General features: G+C 43.9%; 1 protein-coding gene across 1 annotated transcript in view; it reads right to left on the reverse strand.

The window, feature by feature from the left end:
- Positions 1-2,744: 2,744 nt before the first annotated feature.
- Positions 2,745-20,868, reverse strand: part of LOC146190120 (uncharacterized) — a 33,599-nt gene continuing 15,475 nt past the window's right edge. Inside the window, exons 4-9 of the mRNA XM_084605421.1 lie at positions 20,549-20,748; positions 18,410-18,504; positions 15,408-15,525; positions 11,331-11,477; positions 7,586-7,699; positions 2,745-3,047 (exon numbers count right to left, since the gene is read on the reverse strand). Coding sequence (XP_084461547.1) covers positions 2,892-3,047; positions 7,586-7,699; positions 11,331-11,477; positions 15,408-15,525; positions 18,410-18,504; positions 20,549-20,748 — 830 coding nt within the window. The 3' untranslated portion in view covers positions 2,745-2,891. The remainder of the gene's footprint in view (positions 3,048-7,585; positions 7,700-11,330; positions 11,478-15,407; positions 15,526-18,409; positions 18,505-20,548; positions 20,749-20,868) is intronic.

The following is a 20,868-nucleotide window of genomic DNA, read 5'->3' on the forward strand; positions in this document are numbered from 1 at the left end:
TCGCTCTCTTCCTTCAAGTCATAAAGTATTAGTTTATTTTTACGACTACGATTCTCGAGGTCATCCACCTTCAGAAGAAGTCTGTCAACATTTTTCTGCAACTCATCAACTTTTGTGTAGTTCATGACCGTGGTTGAAATATCATCCATTTTAGTGTCAATGGAAGTCAGTTTACCGATAGTTTCGTCTAGGCGACTGTTTGTTATGGCCACACTCTCCTTAAGTTCTCTCAATTCCTCCATTATTGTTTGAAGCATTTCTGCTGTTGAAGGACCCGGATTCGGTTCGATGTCTCCACAGCAGGGCAATAGATTAACAAAGCAGTGATAAACACTTTTCAGTATTTCCAAAAATGACCGTGGACACGGCAAGAACCACAAACATACATCATTACTACAATATCCAGGAACATTTCTGTAGAGTCTCACCTGGATTAAGAACGAGAACGGGTTCCTTAGGTGCATGTTTCCAATGTTCCCACCGTGCCCACCATGAGCAAAGGTGGTATACAACACTCCACCAGTGACAGAGCTCGATACAACTACATTTAAATGCTTAAGTGATAGCGACATCGGCACATGCATTTAGATAAAATGGAGCACTGCCACTATTGTCTCAGTCTTAGATATCTGTTGCTAGATAAAGTTGGGATGCAGTTTTCTCGAGCTCCGCCGCCGGCTGAGTGTTGTATACCACTTTTTCTCACGAGTGTACATGCATAATACCAGTGCTTACGTTGTCTTTTGAAACCGTCCGTCTGGTCCGAATTGCAGAACAAGGGCCTTCGTTGTGATGGAAGTCAATGCAAAACTATTAATAAAGTTCTCCTAAAAGAAAAAGAGTATTGTCCGCGTGTGTAAAATGTTATTGCGTCACACCCTTAACGGGGGAGTTCCCCGACGTTTAGGGCAGAATTTGGGTGCCATTTAGGGAGGGGGGACGGAGGGGAAGTGGTAGATAGACAGGATATATTGGTTGCTACCGAGAAAGACCGCATCGAACACAAACAGCGCGTTCCGCTGAAAATGCACTAAGACGCATCAAGTTTCAAGAACCGGTGTCCAAGCTTACAAGTGGCGTCGTCGCCTTGCCAGCTATAAGCGAGAAAATATAAAACCGATAAAAATAAAATGTGAAAAAGCATCGTCCGCAACGCTTTCTGTCGCGTCATACACTTGGCGGGGCCTGGGTGTCCACCTAATTTTTAAGTACGTACATTTGTACACACAGCGCCAATTATTTACTCTCCTAGCGATTTATAAAACACTTCTTCCCTTGAATGTTACCTCAAGCTGTTTGCGTGACTACATAAAAACTTCGCCAAAGATATTCTTGATGGGCGAACGGGTTTAAAGTTGCAGTATTCCGTCTGCGCTTCAGTAGTAAGAGCGCAGCACACCTGTATATATGGGCTCTGCTCAGAGAGAGAGAAAGAGTTATTTGTTCGACAGAGTGACTATCCAGCTCTTCGGGGGATGGACCCGGAAGGTGGAACAGTCGCCTTAGTTGCAGGTAGGTAGTTCTTGGACCCCGGCGGCATCTTCGGCCAGCCGAACAATTTCTTTTTGGGCTCTTGGGTCTGAGCTTCGCACAAGGGTCTCCCAGGTGTCCTTAGTTGTAAGTTTAGCCCTGCTCAGAGGGTACTATGAAATAACCTTTTAAAGCGAATTGTAAAGAAACTTCTTTCTTTTGAGTTTCTTCTTTTGTTGCTCAGCACAAGTTTGAAGCTGGGTGCACTCTTAACATGATATACACTGGAGACTGCTATGCAATTAAATCGCCGCCCTTGATGAGCGCAACCGTTCACGTTGGATGACCCCCGTATATGTACGTTGGCCTCGTAGCATATAAGACGATGGTTCTTCGCTTCCTAACGACAAGCCGAAAGTGGCTCCGCAGTCCGACGACAAGTCCGAAACTGCTTTCCTTAAAACATTGTCATACTATTTCACTTTCCACTTGGCGCCCATCTGCTATTCAAGCTGGATGATACTTTGCAACAGGAATTCTAGCCGACGACTTATCTGCCGCCAGTAGTAGGCCGTTCATCCTAAGTGTAGGTGTCAGCCGAGAAGTGAAGCAGATACTGCGCCTTCTTCCCACCAAAAAAAAAAATAAAAAAAAACTAAAGACGTTTACACGCCACGATGGCTCAGCGATTAAGACACTTGACTGCTGAACTGGAGTTGCCGGGTTCGAACCAGACCAGGAAAGCCGCGTTTCAATGCAGAAGAAAAGCAAGGCGCCCGCATGCTATGCGATGTTACTGCAAGTTAAACAACTCCATGTGGTCGAAATTTCCGGAGTCCTTCACTACGGCGTCTCTCATAGCCTGAGTCGCTTTGGGGCGTTAAACCGCACAAACGAACCAAAGATTCCTAGGTGGTCGAAATTATACTGTAGCACTCATCTGCGGCACCTCTTTCTCTTTTTTCACTCCCACTTTCCTTCCTTATGTTAAGGCGGGTCCAGGCGTTGATTTCGGATTGTGACAGCCACTACACCTTTTTTTCTACAAACCCTTTGCCAATTTTACTAAAAACGTTTCTTTGCCAATGTTTGTGCCAGTTTCTCAATTCCAATATTCGCCAAAACCTAGCCAATCCTCGCTGTTTGTGTCATTTCAAGAAAGGCTAGCAAGAGAAACGCGCGTTCATGCTCTGCTCTGTAACCAGTACCAACAGTCACAGGTATGAGACCAAATTTGCTCACACAGAAATGACCAACATTAAAATTTTCGGCAGATTTTTATTCGCAGATTTCCGCCTTCAGCAGTTTTATGTGTGCCTATATCAGTATATGAGATCCGCCACTCTATTGGATATATACGGTGCTCTTAAGCGGCGGCTCTTCCCAGGCAACGTGAGAGCCAGTCAGCTGCGCAGCAGTCTTCAGTCCATTCTGGTCTGCCGCTTGGCCGTGACCAGCTTCCTGATCACGCGCAGCAGCGGCACGCTCTTCTTGGGGCAGATGCCTTCGAAGTCGTCCCGCTCCACGTCGTAGGCGGCGACGCAGTAGCGGGGAAACTCGTGTGACAGCCGCCACAGCTGCGGATAGGAAGGCCAATGAGTGAAACGACGAAAGGTGCAGCACTCGACCAAACGTCCGACAATCTTGCTGACTGGCGGAGCGAGCAATGTAGCATAAAGACCTGTCGAAATGACTCCACGCCCTGTGTCAGCCATGGGTATAGCCTATCAGTGTAAATGTCATAGCGTGGATGATCTCTCCAGCCCACAGACTGTTATTTTCCTGTGGCAAAATGTGATGTCCCTAAGAGACCCTAAGAGACCTTCATTCACCATCTTTTGGCAAATAATGTTTTGCCAAAGTCCAGTTATTCTTACTGATTTCAGTTATATCGCCTAACCCCCCCCTCATAGCTTCTCTAGAAAATGTTTCCTTACTATACATGGAATTCAATGCATGACAGTTTCAAGTTTTTCATCCGGATTACACGGACAGCATACGCGGAGTAGAAGGGGAGATTGACTAGTTAGGCCAAGCATATGAAAATATACGGACTACGTATGACTATATGGACATTACATGAAAACCATATGTAAGCCTATGTAAAACATGGCAATTCCTATATATTTTTTCATATCATATCGACTCCATATTTCCATATTTTTATGTGATCGGCTAATATCGAAATTTTTAGCAGAGCCTTGTTGATCCTGTCCACAAGACCGGTGCTGAGATCCCCCCCCCCCCCCTCCCTCCCGAATTATTTTTTTTTACTGCTTAATCCCTCCTACATATATTCAAAAAAACCATTTTTTCTCTAGTATCACTTGCACTTCTTCCTGCGCTCCTTTTCGTGAATTTATTTCCTCATTTCAGTTTTGACAGCGGGACTTGACATTTAAAACATGATTTTCTGTTTATTTGATGTAATCGTTTAACAAAAATAATAATAATAATAAACTAATAATAATGAGGTATTTATTTCATTTATTTATTTGTTTTTCTCTCAAAGGTACCTGAAGAGAGGAGCCGCAGATAAAGCTGTCAAAAAAACAGCTTGACAAAATCACACACCACAAAACCAAAGCAGCAGAAGCACACAAAGAACGATTCATTCAGCTTGTAATCTTATGCAACAAAAAAAAAGACAAATGAAAGAAAAGGAGAAAACTACGACAAAAATGACCGACCGATAACTTGGTACAGTGCAACATCATACACAATGGACTTAACATAAATCGCAAGAAAAAAAACGTTTCTAGTAAATGTGTGATACTTTCATGAATCAAATATAGAACGAAGAACCAAAGACCGTTATTGTGGTGTAAGTCAGCATGAATATTTGCCTATACTTTCTATATACATGCTATGTAGCATCCGATGGGTGCAATTAAAGAAGCGAAATTTTGCAGATTAGTAATTCATAAGGGAAGTGCATGTTGCAAGCTTTCTTGCCCGAAGTTTAGACATGTAATTGGAATCATACAGTTATCAGGCTGTCTGAGGGGGTAGTTTGTTGTTTTCTCTTCCAAATTTACCAAGCTTCTAGTATCATTTACGTTGTTTTTAATTTCTGATTTAAATGAATGCTTAGCCGGTATCGATACAGCTCAAAGAATAATCACACCGGCTTAAGGACCTTTGCTGGGTGACCAATAATTAACAATAAATGCATAGCGACGGACCATTTTCTAAGGTGTTAATTTTGCGGTGACAGGAGTGTGTTGCAGTATCCCATTCAATTTGGCAATAATTTAGGAGAGAATAGAAAAGTGCGTTATGAAGAAATAATTTGAATGACTTTGAAGAATGCGTCGTGTGCAACCTATAATGACAGTTACTCTAGCCAATTGCTTGACAATATTGGCTATTTGATGTTCCCATGACATAGTTCATGAAAAGGTTACCCCCAAGGCATATAAAATAATAAACTGTTTCTATCGGTCTAGATAGAAATAGTTGATCTAGGTAGAAAATTGTGAGTAGAAACTGGTTTGTTTTTCGAGCGGAATATTACTGCTTTTGTTTTCTTTTCATTCACGAACATATGATTAAATTTTAACCATTTTACCAGCATTATCATTGTTGTAATAGATAATTTTACTAACTCCTGAATGTCTTTCCTAGAGAAAAAAATATTCGTATCGTCAATATACGTAATAAATTTGACATCCCTGTTAATATTGACACTATCATTGTTATATATATTAAAATGAAATGACCCTAGTAAGCTTCCTTGTCGGACATCAGAAAAAAGACGGTTTTACTTCGAAAAGAACATTATTTAGGCTGACTGCTTGTTTTCGTTGGGAGAGGCAGGATTTTTATTTGACTTGTAGGCTAACCTCAGATCCCGCAGTACCACGACTTCTTTGAAAATCCAGATAGAATGAGAGGAAGAAGATGGCTGAACGATATAAAAGAGCACTGAACAAGGGTAGAGGTGGCAAAGCATCAGCTCGCAGGTTGAGCCAATGTTTCGACAAATGGACTTGTCTTCGTCTGGGTGGTGGCCCAGACGAGGCCACGAACAAGGCCATACAAGCGGTGGCCTTGTGGCAGAGCATCCGCCTCGCATTTGGCAGGTACCAGGATCGATCCCTGATGCCGTCGGGTACCCACCGGTTTTCAATGGGTACAAGCTTTCCCCCCACCTGGTGCTCGAATCTTTGGAGTAAAATGTTTGGGTAAGGGGTCATAGGTTCCAAATAGTTGCACCAATGGGACATTGATCCGTTCCGCCATCGGACAACAATAAGACCGGCTCGCGAGGCGGAAGCCCATTATGTGGTGGTTGTTGTTTTTTTTTCTTACACGGCACCAAACGGCCTGTTAACAACTCGACGACTGCTTCAGTCTCGAATCTGCTCCCCTCTCGCGGGGTCGAGCTGCACTCTGCCTGGGATTAACTCATCCACGAACTTTCCTTTACGTTCCAACACTCTTTCGTGGGGTCACTCATCGTCTGCATGTTCCAAACAATGGTCAAAGTAAACCTCGAACCACCATTACAGATTGAAATGTCCGAAACTGATTTCGTCCCGGAGAACACAGCGGGGTTAGCGGAGCTTCTCTCCAGCTCACCCCTTGAGGAAGCCAATCTGGGGGTCCGCTTGTACCCATTCTAACCAGTGGGTGTCCGGCTGTGGGTTTCGAACCAACCACCTCTCGCAGTCGAGACAGACGTCCAAACCACTCGGCCACGACTGCGGCCCAGACGAAGACAAGTCCACTTGTCGAAACGTTGGCTCTGCCTGCGAACTGAGGCTCCCCTCTCTACCCTTGTTCAGTGCTCTTGCACAACTTCTTTGAAAGCAGCTCATGATTTACTAAGTCGAATGCCTTTAAGAAATCTACAAATATTCCTATTACGAAAGCTTGTGTTTTCAAGCTGTCACAAAATGTATTCTTTTTGCTCTAAACACGCTAATTCAGTTGGTCTATTTTTAGAGAATCCGATTTGGCATGGCGTAAGCAAGTTATATTTGTCAATAAATGTTGTAAACCTGGCATGCATAACTTTCTCTAGGGCTTTAGAAAAAAGACAGGAAGAATAGACGCAGGTAGTAATTTCCTAGGTTATTTTGGTCTCCCTTTTTCAATAAAACTGCTCCCTTTGCTGTCTGCATTCTTTCCGAAAAGACACAGGTAGTTAAACAGAGGTTGAATATGTGTGCAACAGGCGGAACTACAATATCTGCAACGTATTTTACTGGTCCTAACTTGTCCTATCTGCGGATCATCAATGTTTCGGCACTTGTTATTCTTTTGGCTTAACAAGACTGATAAAACTTCTCTTGTCACAGGCTCAAGAAATATTGTTTTTTTTTTTATTGTCTTTAGCGCCTTAAATTAATGCATTTTATTTCAATACCTACAGTTTTATTTTTATTTTTTCTAAGCAGCCATATTATGCATTAACTTTTGTGCATTGGCCCCGTTGGGTGGCGCAGTGGTTACGGAGCTCGACAACTGTTCCCAAGGATGCGGGATCGAATCCCAGCCTCGGCTGCCGCTTTTCGATGGAGGCGAAATGCAAGGCGCCCATGAGCTGTGCGATGTCAGTGCACGTTAAAGAACCCCAGATGGTCGAAATTTCCGTAGTCCTCCACTACGGCGTCTCTGATAGCCTGAGTCGCTTTGGGACGTTAAACACCACAAAACCACAAACTAAACCCATTTTAGGTGTTTTTATATAATATTTTTGTTCGTTACAACACACTTTTCTTGCAAAACCACAATAAAACAAACATGTCACGATTCTTCCGTCATCAACCCTGCTATGTGTTTAAGTCATACACCAGAACGCACTTTTCATTCGATGACTGACAACAGAGATATTTGTTTGTTGCAGAGGAGTTGCATTATCATTGGCCATAGCTGTGGATAGCATGATACAACATTAAAAGTACACCTTTTAGCATAAACATCTGCCCTCCCAGAGGTCCGATTATACTCGCTAACCAATCACAACAGTAAAGGAAAGATTTTCACTCGAATGAAAAGATAAGATTCACCAAAATGTTCTCGCATCGAGTTTCACCTTCCTTTTGGCTTGTATTTTTACTTGTTTGTCAGCCAGAAAGCCCAGCAAGAGATTTGAACCCATGCTTACCTTATGGGTGATAGTCTGCTTGTTGTCGTACGCGTAATAGACGGTCCGGTTCTCCCGAAACCGCGAGAGAGCCTTCCAGTCCACGCCCCTTTCCATGGACGCCTGCTGGCAAGGCTGAGAGAAAGTTTTGATATTAACGAACACGGTGAACAAACTGAAATTTTTCTGGAGCATACACTAGTGCAGCTCAGTGAAAAACGCTCGACTTTCGCTGAAGAAAAAAACATTTTACAAAACAGCAAAGGGTAAACAATTGAAACAAGCATCGCCATTACTGGCCGATGCGTCAATGCAATGTTTTAGGCGTGAATCCGAGAAACTAATCTGCACCGCCGTTTACTCTAAAGACTGTGATTACGAACTCTTTATCACTGTAAACTTCACGTGTTTGAATTGGCCGAGCAGACTGTTTTTGAATGTGATCTGCTAGATAATAAATGCATGGTTTACTGCCGGGCAATAATCAAAATATCCCGAAAGACGATATCAATTTAATTTTATATGAATAAAATTTGTATGAAGTTTTAATTTTATTTGAATAAAGTTTGTATGAAGGTTTCCTCGTTCCCCTTTGCGTAAGCAGGAAAAGCTTACGAAACATACAAAAATTATAAGACAGAAAGGACGTGTGCTTTTTGATTCGACGGTACGCAAGTTAAGTTTGAGGTTAAAATACTAGAGCCACGAAATTTTAGTTGTATTTTAATGGTACACAATGTATTCCTCTATACAGTATATGAATCACCCCGTGGTTTCATTCCTCTGTCATCTTAATTCAGTACAACGCTAAAGACAGCTTGTCTGAGCAACACAAACCACGACAAGCCAGGAAGCAGCGATTTATATTGCTGTTTCCTTTTCTCATCCCTCGCATGACGTAGACTCGACATTTACATAGCAGGCATTGCTCTGCTGTTAAAACTTAAACCGAAACAGGTGAGAAGAATAAATTTTACGTTATTTAGCAGTCGTAGACGAAACCCACGAAGTGATTTATATAGTTATTCCTATGCATCATTAGAAAAATAAAAATACTGAAAACTTCTGTGGCTATATTTCTTTAAGAAGTGATTATTGGTCTTCTTTGTGTTAGTGAGGATCAAGCATCAAGCGTCTGACATTTAGACCAGTCAGTGAAAATAGACGGGAAGTGCTACCTCCGAATGTTGGCTATGTCCAAAGCAGTAATGGCAGCTTTGAGTAGGTGCGCTACTACAACGCTGGTTGGCCCCGCCGGGGTGGCGCAGTGGTTACGGCGTTCGACTACTGTTCCCAAGGATGCGGGATCGAATCCCGGCCTCGGCGGCCGCTTTTCGATGGAGGCGAAAAGCAAGGCGCCCGTGTGCTGTGCGATGTCAGTGCACGTTAAAGAACCCCAGGTGGTCGAAATTTCCGGGGTCCTCCACTACGGCGTCTCTCATAGCCTGAGTCGCTTTGGGACGTTAAACCCCACAAACCAACCAACAACGCTGGTTCGAGGCTTCTTGAGCCGTCTTCAAGTGCTGAGCGGCCGGTAATACCGCTGAGAGAATCCATCGTGTGTACAAAAAATATATAATAAAAGCAGTTGACTTTATGCATCAGCGAAGTGTACAAAGTCATGCGCTCATAAAGCACACTTGGCGCAACACACCGTGTGACTGCAGTGCTCTCGATGCGAAGGCAATAATAATAACCAAGTGCACACAACTGCACCCACTGAAAAGATTACTGATTTCCCCAGCAGAACCCTCCACCAACAGGAGAAAAGAGTTCACTGCACCCACCTCCACCCTTTAGAAGAACAAAGTTTTTTTTAGGAAGAAAGTTTGATTATTCATAAAAACAGAGACATGCACCCAGCGCAAGCACGTGCAGTAGTGAAAGAAAACCACTCTTCCGCCCATCGTAACTGACGGCACTACCTCCAAACTGTTCCCAATTTCCCGCAGCATGTGCATCCGTCTTACGAGTTTAGGATTTCTTTTTTTTTTCAAATTTTACGGAAAATAAATAACCGTTATTTGCTAATGACTTGAAATTCTATTAAAACCACACCGCTGACACTATGCCACGCCGAAAGGAAAATATGTGTCGTCATTCTCAGTGGGATCATCCTCATCGGCTGCAAAGGTATTTCTAGGTTTCTAGCTTCTTAGGGGCGAAGATTGGGGGTGTTGGGGGGGGGGGGGGGGGGAGGGGTTATATCTAGCCCTTTTTCATATATTCGGACTTTCACGATGGCCTTGCTTTCTTTTTTATGTCACCTGCTGTGCCTCCACTATTTCACGGTTGCAGCGGCCCGCAATAATACGGTGCGCTCTAATCCTCACCAGTATACATTTCAAAGCTTTTAAACCGTTCTTTTCAAAAATACCATACGATCCTGAAGGAAGGGAACAACGTCGGTATAAGCACCACGTGTACCTGTATCCCAAACATGGCGGCAAGGCTAACACCATATTCTACATCACTCCATAAGAACGCCTGTGTCTTCTCATGGTAAAAGGAGAAGGCTGTACAGAGTAATATTATACGGATAAGTCTCCGAAGCAGAGTTGACAGCAGGATCCAACTTTGTCCCGTTTTCGCAACCATTAGTGCAGTTCGACATTTTAAGTAGAGATTTGTCAGCGAAAATCAGTGACCCAACATCTTGTAGTGGGAAGGCGACCAGTGGAAAGTGTTGGGTAGTAAGGATCTTAAGGATTCGCTTAATTGTGTTAAACGTCTACGTATCGCAAAAAGAAGAGCTCTCGTCCGCAGCTTTTAAAACGGCACTGTTAAAGGACAACCCCATCCATTCACTGTTTTCACTAAAAATAGATTACGTTCTCTTTCTGGCTGTGTTAACGTTTCTCCTGCAGCAAAGCGCACATTTACTGCCTATAAATGTGTGAATTCGAAACTTTTCCCACTCCTGGAGTCAAACCCGCGGTGTCTACTCCAGAAAGGACGCTCTGCCGCCATATTGATGAGAACGACGATGTGGCTCAACTTCAACGATCCGTGCATGAATTTGTGCCGGCGCACGCATTCCGCAAAATATATCTTCCGGTGGTAACGACATCATTTCGTTCTGTGGTCTCTCATGTAGGTTCGAAAAGTTCCAGAAGTAATCTCATTTCATTATAACGCGCAACTTTATCGACGCAGGTAAACTTTGTCTCGTGCTCAGTACTGAGGCGATATACTCCTGACGGGTGCCTTACAAACTCTGCTTCGGGCATTTCGCAAACAGACCATGTAATTCGAACACAGTTTATCAGAGCTGTAGTTTGCGGTGTGTAGTTACAGCCCTGCTCTGCAAGTGGGCGCTGTGTATGCACGCAACAACAGCTGGTGCGTTTTCCAGACATGGGCTGCGTGTGCTTCACGTCGAATCGAAATGTGAGACCAATTGCGACAAGTTTGCGCATAACCTTTTCTGTTACCCGGTTCACCACAACATATTTACTGCATTTTGACATCATTCATTTGCACTCCAGCTCTCCCTTCCCTTCCATTCTCCGACTGGGGAGTGGCAGGTCAGAGACACCTTACCACCAGCCGTCCTCTCCACCTTTCCTGTCATCAAACTACTTTCTCTCTCCGCAAGCTGCAAAACTAAAGAAACTATCCAAGGACCACCAAGGAACCAGCGAAACTACATGAAGGATGTCCCTCATACCCGGCTTTGAAACCTCTTTCTGTGACACGTATATGCAACAATTTTCAGTATTTCGCTACGATGCAATACAATCCGTTTCTACTTGGACCCTCTCACCTCCTTGAGGCCGGTGTAGGAGTAACCTAGCATGGCGTTCTTCACAGGGCCCTTGCGCGCCTTGATGACGGCCATGGAGATGGTGAAGCAGACGTTGTCTGCGTGCAGGTGGCGCCGCCACGGGTGCACCTGCCACAGTCGGTGACGCTGCACAGAGGAGGGAATATAAGGACAGGCTGTCTCACTTGCGCTGCAATTCTCGCCCCTGCTGGCTGCTCCACCCCACGCGAAACAAGCAAGGCCTTTCTGCCATAAACTTATGACACTGGTAGCATAGCTTAGAGCGCAGTTTTCTCGAAAGCGCACTTTTTTTTTTTTTGCGCGCGATTGCCAAAACGTGTTCCTCCGCAGCCTCGAAAGTAGTCCCGCTTTCGAAATTGTGGCAACCAATATGGCTATTACTAATGGACGGCGCCAAGTTTCTAGTTGCAGCATGACTTCTAAGTATAACAGCAAAATTTTAATTATAGTAAATCAGCTAATCATCTCACTGGTTAATGCTGTTCCTAGTTTTCTGATGTCCAAAACACTGATTATATTGTGTCGCAGAAGCCATTCTTTCACCTCGGAAAGCCCACATCTAAACTTAATAATAGGGAGCAATTACTCATTGACGTCCACCCGAGCTCAGCCATACAGCTACAAAGGAAAGCTATACAGCTTTCTCAGAAACTTTGTAGTTAGAGAAAATTTCATCCTGGTGCAGGGATATTTGGTCAAAATCTAAAAATTAATGGCTATCTCCTTTGAAATACCGGGCGTAAGGAAGAACAACTCCTACATTTTCATGACAAACCCATTTACTCACGATACATTAAATACTGAACGAGACTAACTCCATGAGCAGAGACTCAAGTTTCGTGCTGTAATGTTACCGGCTCAGCGGCTTAAAGAAAAAAAAATAAATGGTGACGAGGTTAATACAAACCACATCGAGCTCAATTTATAAAACGAATCCTACCATTCCAAGTCAAGAACTTTGTCTAGTGTAAAGAAATCACTCCTCTAGGTTTCATATTTAGATCATGCATTGTTCTTTCGCCTATATCGTCCTGGAGGCCCAATTCTGTTCACAAACGTGTAGGAATTTCGAGCTGGACTTCTATCATTTAGCTCACAGTATGACGCATGACGTTTCGCAGTCCATGTAGCCACTGTACAGCATGACGCAACGGTAAAACCCTTCGTTAACGTCGTCTTAAAAGTCGAGCTTTTTTTCCGGATTGCACGTAAAATATATTGATCCAGAACTCATATTGCCATTCCGGCATTGTATATGGTTCAGCTCAGCAAAACGATGCCTCCTCTTAATATATAGCGACGGTGTTTTTTAACTGTTCGCAAACCAATGTTTTAAAAACTATTAGAGATACGTCTGTTAACTCTGTGCCGGTAGGTTTTGCAGCAAGGCGAACACCATGCATGTAACTATATCTTGCTTGTTATACAATCATTTAACAAAAATTACCTGATAAACTATTTTCTTTTTGACTTTAAAGGGCTTCATTATATAGCGAAGTTAGAGGCTGTAAACACCAAAGGCGAGTCCTGTTTAACTTTTCTTAATCGGCAGGGTAGTTAGAATTAAACTCATCTAAAAGCTATTTTAGTTAACTTCCCCGCACTGCGTAATTGTATAATGACGTCATTACGCGGGTTAATGTCGCCAAAATCACATTAACGTCTTCAACATTACCAAATACACGAACTTCATCTGTATTCATGCATAAGAGATACGACAGGAGCCGTGTTAAGGTAGGGCAATGCCGAAAAGCCAACTCATTGAGCTTTCAAATGCATACTTTTGGTTCGGTTAGTGGGGTTTAACGTCCAAAAGCAACTCAGACTATGAGAGACACCGTAGTGGAGAGGGCTCATGAAATTTCGGCCACCTGGGGTTCTTTAAATCGCACTGACATCGCACAGCTTGCGGGCACCTTGCTTTTCGCCTCCATCTAAAAGCGGCCGCGAGGACATTCCGCTTCCTTGGGAACAGTAGTCGAGCGACCTAACCACTGCATCACCGCAGCGGGTCAAATGCATACTTTTGGCATAAGAAATCTACGACTCCACTGTCGATTAAGAAAATTTCTTAACGGGACTCACCTTTTATGTTAACGGCCTCCAACTTCGCAGTATAAGAGTGCCCTCTAAATTCAAAGGTAAGAAAGTTAATTAGGCAATTTTCGTCAATTTATCGTCTAATCACCGAGATATATTACATACATGATGTTCGCCTCGTTGCAAAACTCAGCAGCACAGACGTGCCTATCATTGTTGTTTTTAAAGAACCTAGCTGCTTGTAAGCGGTTAACGAAAGTACCAGCTGTATCTGCGAAATTCGCAAGTCGCCAACTCGGCTACTCTGCACAACAATCCGCACTCATTCCTAGACTTTTGTGTACAGATCATTGCCATATGAATGGGCTTGATAATGTCACTGCAATTTGCGCTTCATCCATTAGTAATGAAAATATACAGTAATTACATGCGCTAGCTCAATATTCCACTAAGAGCCCTAAATTCATAATAATTTATAACAAGAATAAGTAACGCGCCGGAAAAAGACTATGAGAGGACAAAGATGGAAAAACTTAAGCAGAACAATCACGTCTTCACCAACTCCTCCCAAAGCAATACGACATTACTACTTGAAACTACACTGTTGAATAGCATGCACGTATTTTATTTTCAAACGATAGCAATGTATTAGAAAACAAATGGAAAGTGATGTGTCCTTGCCTTCTCTACTATGCATAACTTAACTCAGGTATCTAATAAAAATGATACATGTGTTGAATACCATGTACTAGACCTGCCCACCAAGCGACATCTAAGGCCGACTAATCCGGCCCAAAAGGCAGGGGCCTTTTTAATCAGCATTTATTTATTTATTTATTTATTTATTTATTTATTTATTTATTTATTTATTTATTTATTTATTTATTTATTTATTTATTTATTTATTTATTTATTTATTTATTTATTTATTTATTTATTTATTTATTTATTTATTTATTTATTGCCCTAAATGTCAGGGGCATTTCAGAGGGGAGAGGTTGTAAGAAAAATAGAACAGAGGTTAAACGAACAAAATTGAAAAATATAAGCATAGTGGAGGTTCCTGGTTACGTATTTATAGTTACAACAGTAAGAATACAACTGTAAGTGAAAGGCAAAAATAACATTGGCAGTTGAAACAACAATGAATACAATTATTGGCACAGCTAAGTTGGTTCGGAATCGCCGGTTGTTTTGAATGCTGGCTGTCGATCCGGGACGGTGATTCCAATCTGCTAACGTGCAGGAAATGAACGACTGCTGACAAACATTGGTTTTATATGATGCGATACCGACTTCATGTGCATGATCAAGCCGGGATGAGATGAAATACAGAACAGAAATGAATTCATCTCGTAGAAAAGGGCAATCTAAAAGATTTTATGAAGTAGGCATAACCGTGAAAATTATTGACGGCAGGCTAAAGTTAGAAGATTTGAAACCAATTTGAAACGCCGCTGATGCCTGTGTTGTACTGCGTCTGCTTCTGTATGGTGTGTGGTGCGGCGTCCGAGGAAGCGACAAATGAAAACCGCCGTACGGACGCCTGGACCGGACGCCCTGCGGGGTCGGCTTTATATATGCATGAATCGCCTGGTGGCGTCATGACCAGTCGTGACTTTATGACCGGATAGGTCATGGCGTCACCAGGCGATGACGTCATAGTAATCTCTGTCATTATCATCATCACTGTCAGTATCATTAACTACCACCAACTATCAATATCGATCACTATCTATCACTAACTAGCGGTGGTGATCTCCGTGGCAACCGCGCTGGCATGACGCTAGACAAGCAGAACATAGATACGTTTCTCACGTGCCCGGCGTGGCTGTCAGAATGACTTACAGCTATAGTAGGAGAGGACGGCAGACGTGGAGGTGAGCATGAGGCATTAAAGGCTTTCGTCTTAATAGCTATGACATGACTTCGGCTTCTCTTTCTCGGCTTATCTGTTGAAGCAGTTCGTCTCATAATAACATTGAGGGCACCTTGCCCATGGAGCACTCTACTTACCATGAACACGTCCCTGGTATGGGAGCCGGCGAATGGCTGGTACGGGTTGGGGAAACGCCTCGTCTGCAGCCTTGGCATCTGCACCGCTTGGGTCTCCAAGACCAAGAACTTGGGCAAGCTGTGCAGACGGAGAGCCGTTGCACTTTGCATGCCGCAAAAAATGTGGGAAGGTAACAATAAGAGCAGCCTGATGATTGCGTATTGCCGCATACCATTCAAATATGTATATATTACAGCCGCTGGCATGCAGTCCTATCAGTGTGATTGTAGCGCACAGATCAATTCTGCACTCTTGTTTTGTTCATACTAGCTGTCGCGAGCAGCAGCTTTATCAGCTTCTTTGTCGCGAAGACGCGCCGAGATGTGCCTCAAAAATTGCGGCCACTCGCGTATGCTTCTGCAATATTCTAGGTTGCGCTAGTCGCTTTTGCGGCTTTATTGAGATGTTTCTGCACCGCCTTTAAATTGAACGTTGACGGATGCGACGGGTATTCACAGTTCGACGGCCAGAGAGCACGTTTGTTATCGCCGCCGCCGACTCTCCAATAAAGAGTTTCATTCAGACGCAATGCTAGTGTCTTCATCTGTGGCTGCTGGTCTTGTCACCACTGTGTGACAGTAGACAAGAACCGCTTCAGGGGGTATAGAGTAACGTCATACACATTCGAAATCTGAGTAGCTAGCAAGTGCGACGAAGCTGTTCACGTAGGTCTACTGATAACTACCAGGAGGTCAGCATTCCTTGTGAAGTAATTGCATGGTTTCGCATTACAGAAACGTCGAGATATTACCTTACAGATCCACCTATATAGTTCGAAAGGTCAGTACAGAATTTGACTCCAATCATTTCGAATCATTTGAGTGTTTCGAATATGCACAATTTCTCATGTGAGCTAACTCTAAGGCAAGCTAGGACAACTAAGTGATTTATTGTTTCGTTGAGAAGAAAAATATGAGAGAACTAGCGTTTTTTAACCAGTTTGTTCTCTCAGTTTAGTTCCCCCGCTAATGAGTTGTCGTCGGCTTCCCCGCGACCAGGTGTTGAGCTTCCTCGTCTGCAGTCACGCGACAAACGAGTGTACGCGACCTGTGCGTGCCTCGATCCTATTGCTGATCTCATTGCCACATGACTGAGCGACTGGTCAAGGAGTATCGCTGCCACAGCGGTAACCAATGCTTAACGGTGATGTGGCCATCGAAATTGTTGTGAGCTGAGATATGCACGCAGCCAAGGACGAGTTGAACATCATGATCCTAAGAATTCCCGTTTGCAAGAGGCCAAAAGCCCGCGAACGTACGACGGCTGAGCAAAGGAACGATCTATTCTGGACGACGGGCGCAAATTTCGACAAGATCCCGAATTTTTTTTTTTTTCAGAGGCGTCGCAGAATAGCGCAGCCAGGCAGATCCCAAAGTCTATAATCGGTCATAAAGCAGCGCAAAGCCGCTAAGGCAAGCATCTATAGACATTACAACAATGTATCTGGTTGAGAAGCAACCCACGTCATCAGTCTTGTCATGTATTTGCGTCGCAATCGCGTTAACCGGCTGAAGGTGATCACTCGCTGTACTCTTAAAAAACGCTGGTGAATGTTGTACGTTGACCTCATCTTGCCCTTTCCTGTCGGTTTGTTCTACCCAAGCCAGCCGAAACCCCTTCTGTTTTGACACCATCAGATAGTGTGCCTGGTAGATAGTGGCTGCGCAGCAACCATAGTTATGTATGACAAAAGTAACGAATTTCTATAAAGAAAGGTGTTAGGAAAGGTGACATCATCTCACTAGTACCATGCACAGCTTGCTTATAGAGGAAGTATTCAGAGACTTGGAATGGGAGCAGTTAGGGATAAGGGTAGATGGAGAATACCTCAGTAATCTGCGATTCGCTGATGACATTGCCTTGCTAAGTAACTGTTGGGATGAAGGGCAAATAATGATTGATGACCTAGACAAGAAAGGTAGAAAGGTAGGCAAAAAATCAATATGCAAAAGACTAAGGTAATGTTCAACAGCTTCGGGAGGGGACAACAGGTCACGATAGGTAGCGAAGCATTGGAAATGGTAGGCGAACACGTCTGCTTAGGACAGGTAGTATAACCACAAATCCAGACCATGAAGCATAAATAACTAGGAGAATAATATTGGGATGGAGCGCATTCGGCAAGTATTCGCAGATTATGACTAGCATCTTACCGGTATCGCTCAAGAGGAAAGTATATAACAGTTGCATCTTACCTCTACTCACTTATGGGGCAGAAGCGAGGAGGTTAACGAAAATGGTTCTACTTAATCTGAGGACAAAGCAGGGGACTATTGAACGAAAAGTGGTAGAAGCAACGTTAAGAGATAGGTAGCGCGCACAGTGGGTCAGAGAAATAACTCGAGTTAACGACATTCTAGTGGAAATCAAGATTGAAATGGCCATGGGCAGGGCATTTAGTGTATAGGGAGGAAATCCAATGCTCGCTTACGGTAACAAATTGCATTCTAAAGGAAGAAACGCGCAGCAGGGGGCGGCAAAAAGTTAGCTGGGCGGATGAGGTTAAGAAGTTCGCAGGGGTCAAGTGGATGCAGCTAGCACAGGACCTGGTTAATTGGTGGAGTATGGGAGAGGCCTTCGCCCTGCAATGTGTATAGTCCGGCTGATGATGATGATGATGATGATGATGATGATGATGATGATGATGATGATGATGATGATGATGATGATGATGATGATGAGATATTGTACCTATCTGACCCATTCACAAGTCGAAATCCACTTTTAACCTCAAAAGCGAGGCATTGAAGTATGCGCCGCCTCACTCCCCGTCTGCAGAAAGTGGGCCACCTTGCTTCTTTGGCTGTGTCCTAATTAAAAGCAACCTTTGTAGCGGGCGAGTACGTGCAATGTCAGCGTGAGACGTAGCCTGCTGTGAGCGCGAAGGGAGCAGTCAATATTCCAGGATGATCGCGCCCTTCATCAATCAGCCCACAGCATCGCAGCGCATTGATCCACTTGCCTAGCCAGCCGTTCGAAGAGGCCCCTGGTGAGGTCCACCGTCCTCTCCACTCTTATGATAAGGCTGGCGTTGCTCTTCATCCGCTGCACAAAGGCCTGCGGCACGCCCACAAAGTAGAAAGTGAAACGTGGTGTAAGCAAACACGCGCGCAAAAAAAGCATGACGCCAGACAGAAGAAACTGAGAGGACACGTAAATATCGCCCGCTTAACAATCTTTACTTCGTGTCTCTAAAGTAGGGGGCATATAAGACTGCTTGTATACTATGAATGCGAAAGGAATGCTCTCTTATACAATTTAATCACCTCAATCAACTCTAATTCAATGTGATCCCCTTTATGAAGCGTAAACCACTCTAATCCAACCTAATTTATCCTAATCCAATTTTCTCACCCTTAACCCCACTTAATTCACCAAGTTAATGGTCCTTAATCAAAACCATCCTACTTCACTCTTTGTCTAACTTAACCCAATTTAACATTCCCTCACGGTGCACGACGTATACGAATAGCGCTGCCTCATAAGCGCACTTATACGAGGTCTCCATAATATTTTCGACATGTTTTTCTGAATTCAATTCTCTGACGGGCGCAAGTAAGGTTTCTCTCTCTCCCTCTCTTCTCAATTTTGGGGTACGGAGACGGCTTTTAGTGCCAGTTCACTTATCCGGATGTTCAGAGCCCAGCAGAACCGCTGAACCTTTCTCTGTCCCAAACTGGCCGCGCCGCGATGCAGCGGCGCCCTCTCAGTGTCACCTGGGCAACCGACGACTCCCGAGACAGTACTCCTTCATACCAATATCTCGGAGGCGATAGGTTAAGCCATGGCGAGTGCTTTTGCTCATTATAATCGTGTGAGAGTTAAAACCCCTCAATTTTTTTCGACTGAACGAGTTACACACGCTTCGCGTGATTATGCACAAGCAGTAAAGACCATGATGCCATTGGCAGCGACGCAGAAACTAAACGCATGATCACAACCGCCGAACACCAGCATTGCAAAACAGTAAGCTTTCTTAGTAAAAAGGACCTATAGAAAACCTCCAGACTCAGCCTACGCTGTTCCACATGACTTGTTGAGCTGCATCTGAGTTAGAGCGGTAACTTCTGCCTCCATCGTGTAATCTTGTGGGCACTAGGAAAAGACGTCCAGCTAATTTACAGCAAAATAATCAGCCACTCCAGCACATGATTTAAGTCTTCTAAGGTTATATTGCCTCGCCGTTATCTGTAGCTGCTGCAGTTTACCGATCACTGCCAGCACCTTTAGGTTAAAAGGGCTGACCAAACGTTTGAAGAAATTCATGCTTGTTTCCCTTCCTTCTTGAATCCATAAAACCGGTCCAAAAGAGCCCCAGGCAGCAACTCATCTCACTCATTACTTCACCCCTCGTAATACTGTCAACGACTAATTCCTTTATGCGATTAATTCCTTTATTCGGTGGGGAATTTTTTCTACGTTTCGTTGGTTAGCATAACAATTTACCCACCTGTCTGTAAAGTTCTATGCGCGATCTTGCTATTTTGTTTTATTTAGCTAGTTATTGTGCTTTTATGAGGATTCGTTTTTTTTTTTTCAGTAACAAGGTTATTCCTGCATCCTTTTCATGATCTACTTTGTTCTGCATTGTCATACCTCTTATTGTATTGCCCCTCCTGCTTAGGCCAGTTTAGGGCCTACAGTATAAATAAATAAATAAATAAATATCAGAATGCATATGCATTCACTGCAATATTTAGATTTGCCCTATATTAGGCGCCATGGGATAACTTTGACAGATTTTTCCAAAACTTCCTTGAACTGCCGCCAGCGCTCGTAGCCGCAGCACGGCCTTCGCGAATTCACTAGCGTGAACCTCCACATGTCGGCTTTGTAGCACGGAAAGCGAGGAACGTATTTCGCTGTGTAAAGTATAGCAAGCTCAGAAACGTGTGAATAGCCCTGCAGTGAAGGCATTGTATGCGAAACGCGGAGAGCACCGCTTCAGCTTCAAGCATAGCCGTGCTTCAAGCATGCTAGCAATCTTGTGAAAAACAGTAACGGCACACATGACAGCCGATTTCTTTTAGGGGTCTTAGGCCAAGATCCTTAGAGCAATTCTTTCGCGGGCTGCGCTCTGGGATAACAGTTCCCGACACACCTGGCAGAAGCGGATGAACTTGGTGCCCTGCAGGTGGCTTCCCATGACCAGCTCGATGCCGCGCAGCTTGAGGTAGCGCAGGTAGACGGCCAGCGCATGCAGCACGTCTTCCTCGTTCCAGGAGGCCGACTTCCACCGGAAGGACAGGTACCGCTCGCGATTCTTTGTCAGGATGCTGAACACGCTGTAGCCCTCGCGATCTGCGTGGTTATGGCGGTCGTCCATTTTGTAACTCTCATGCTCATTAAGAGAGTCATATTGACTACAGCGGAGGAGAAAATATTCTTTATACGTCAGTAAGGTATTGCTATTGAAGAACG

Source organism: Amblyomma maculatum, chromosome 5, assembly GCF_055883805.1.
Source record: "Amblyomma maculatum isolate TAMU_Amacu chromosome 5, ASM5588380v1, whole genome shotgun sequence".
Taxonomy (NCBI): domain Eukaryota; kingdom Metazoa; phylum Arthropoda; class Arachnida; order Ixodida; family Ixodidae; genus Amblyomma; species Amblyomma maculatum.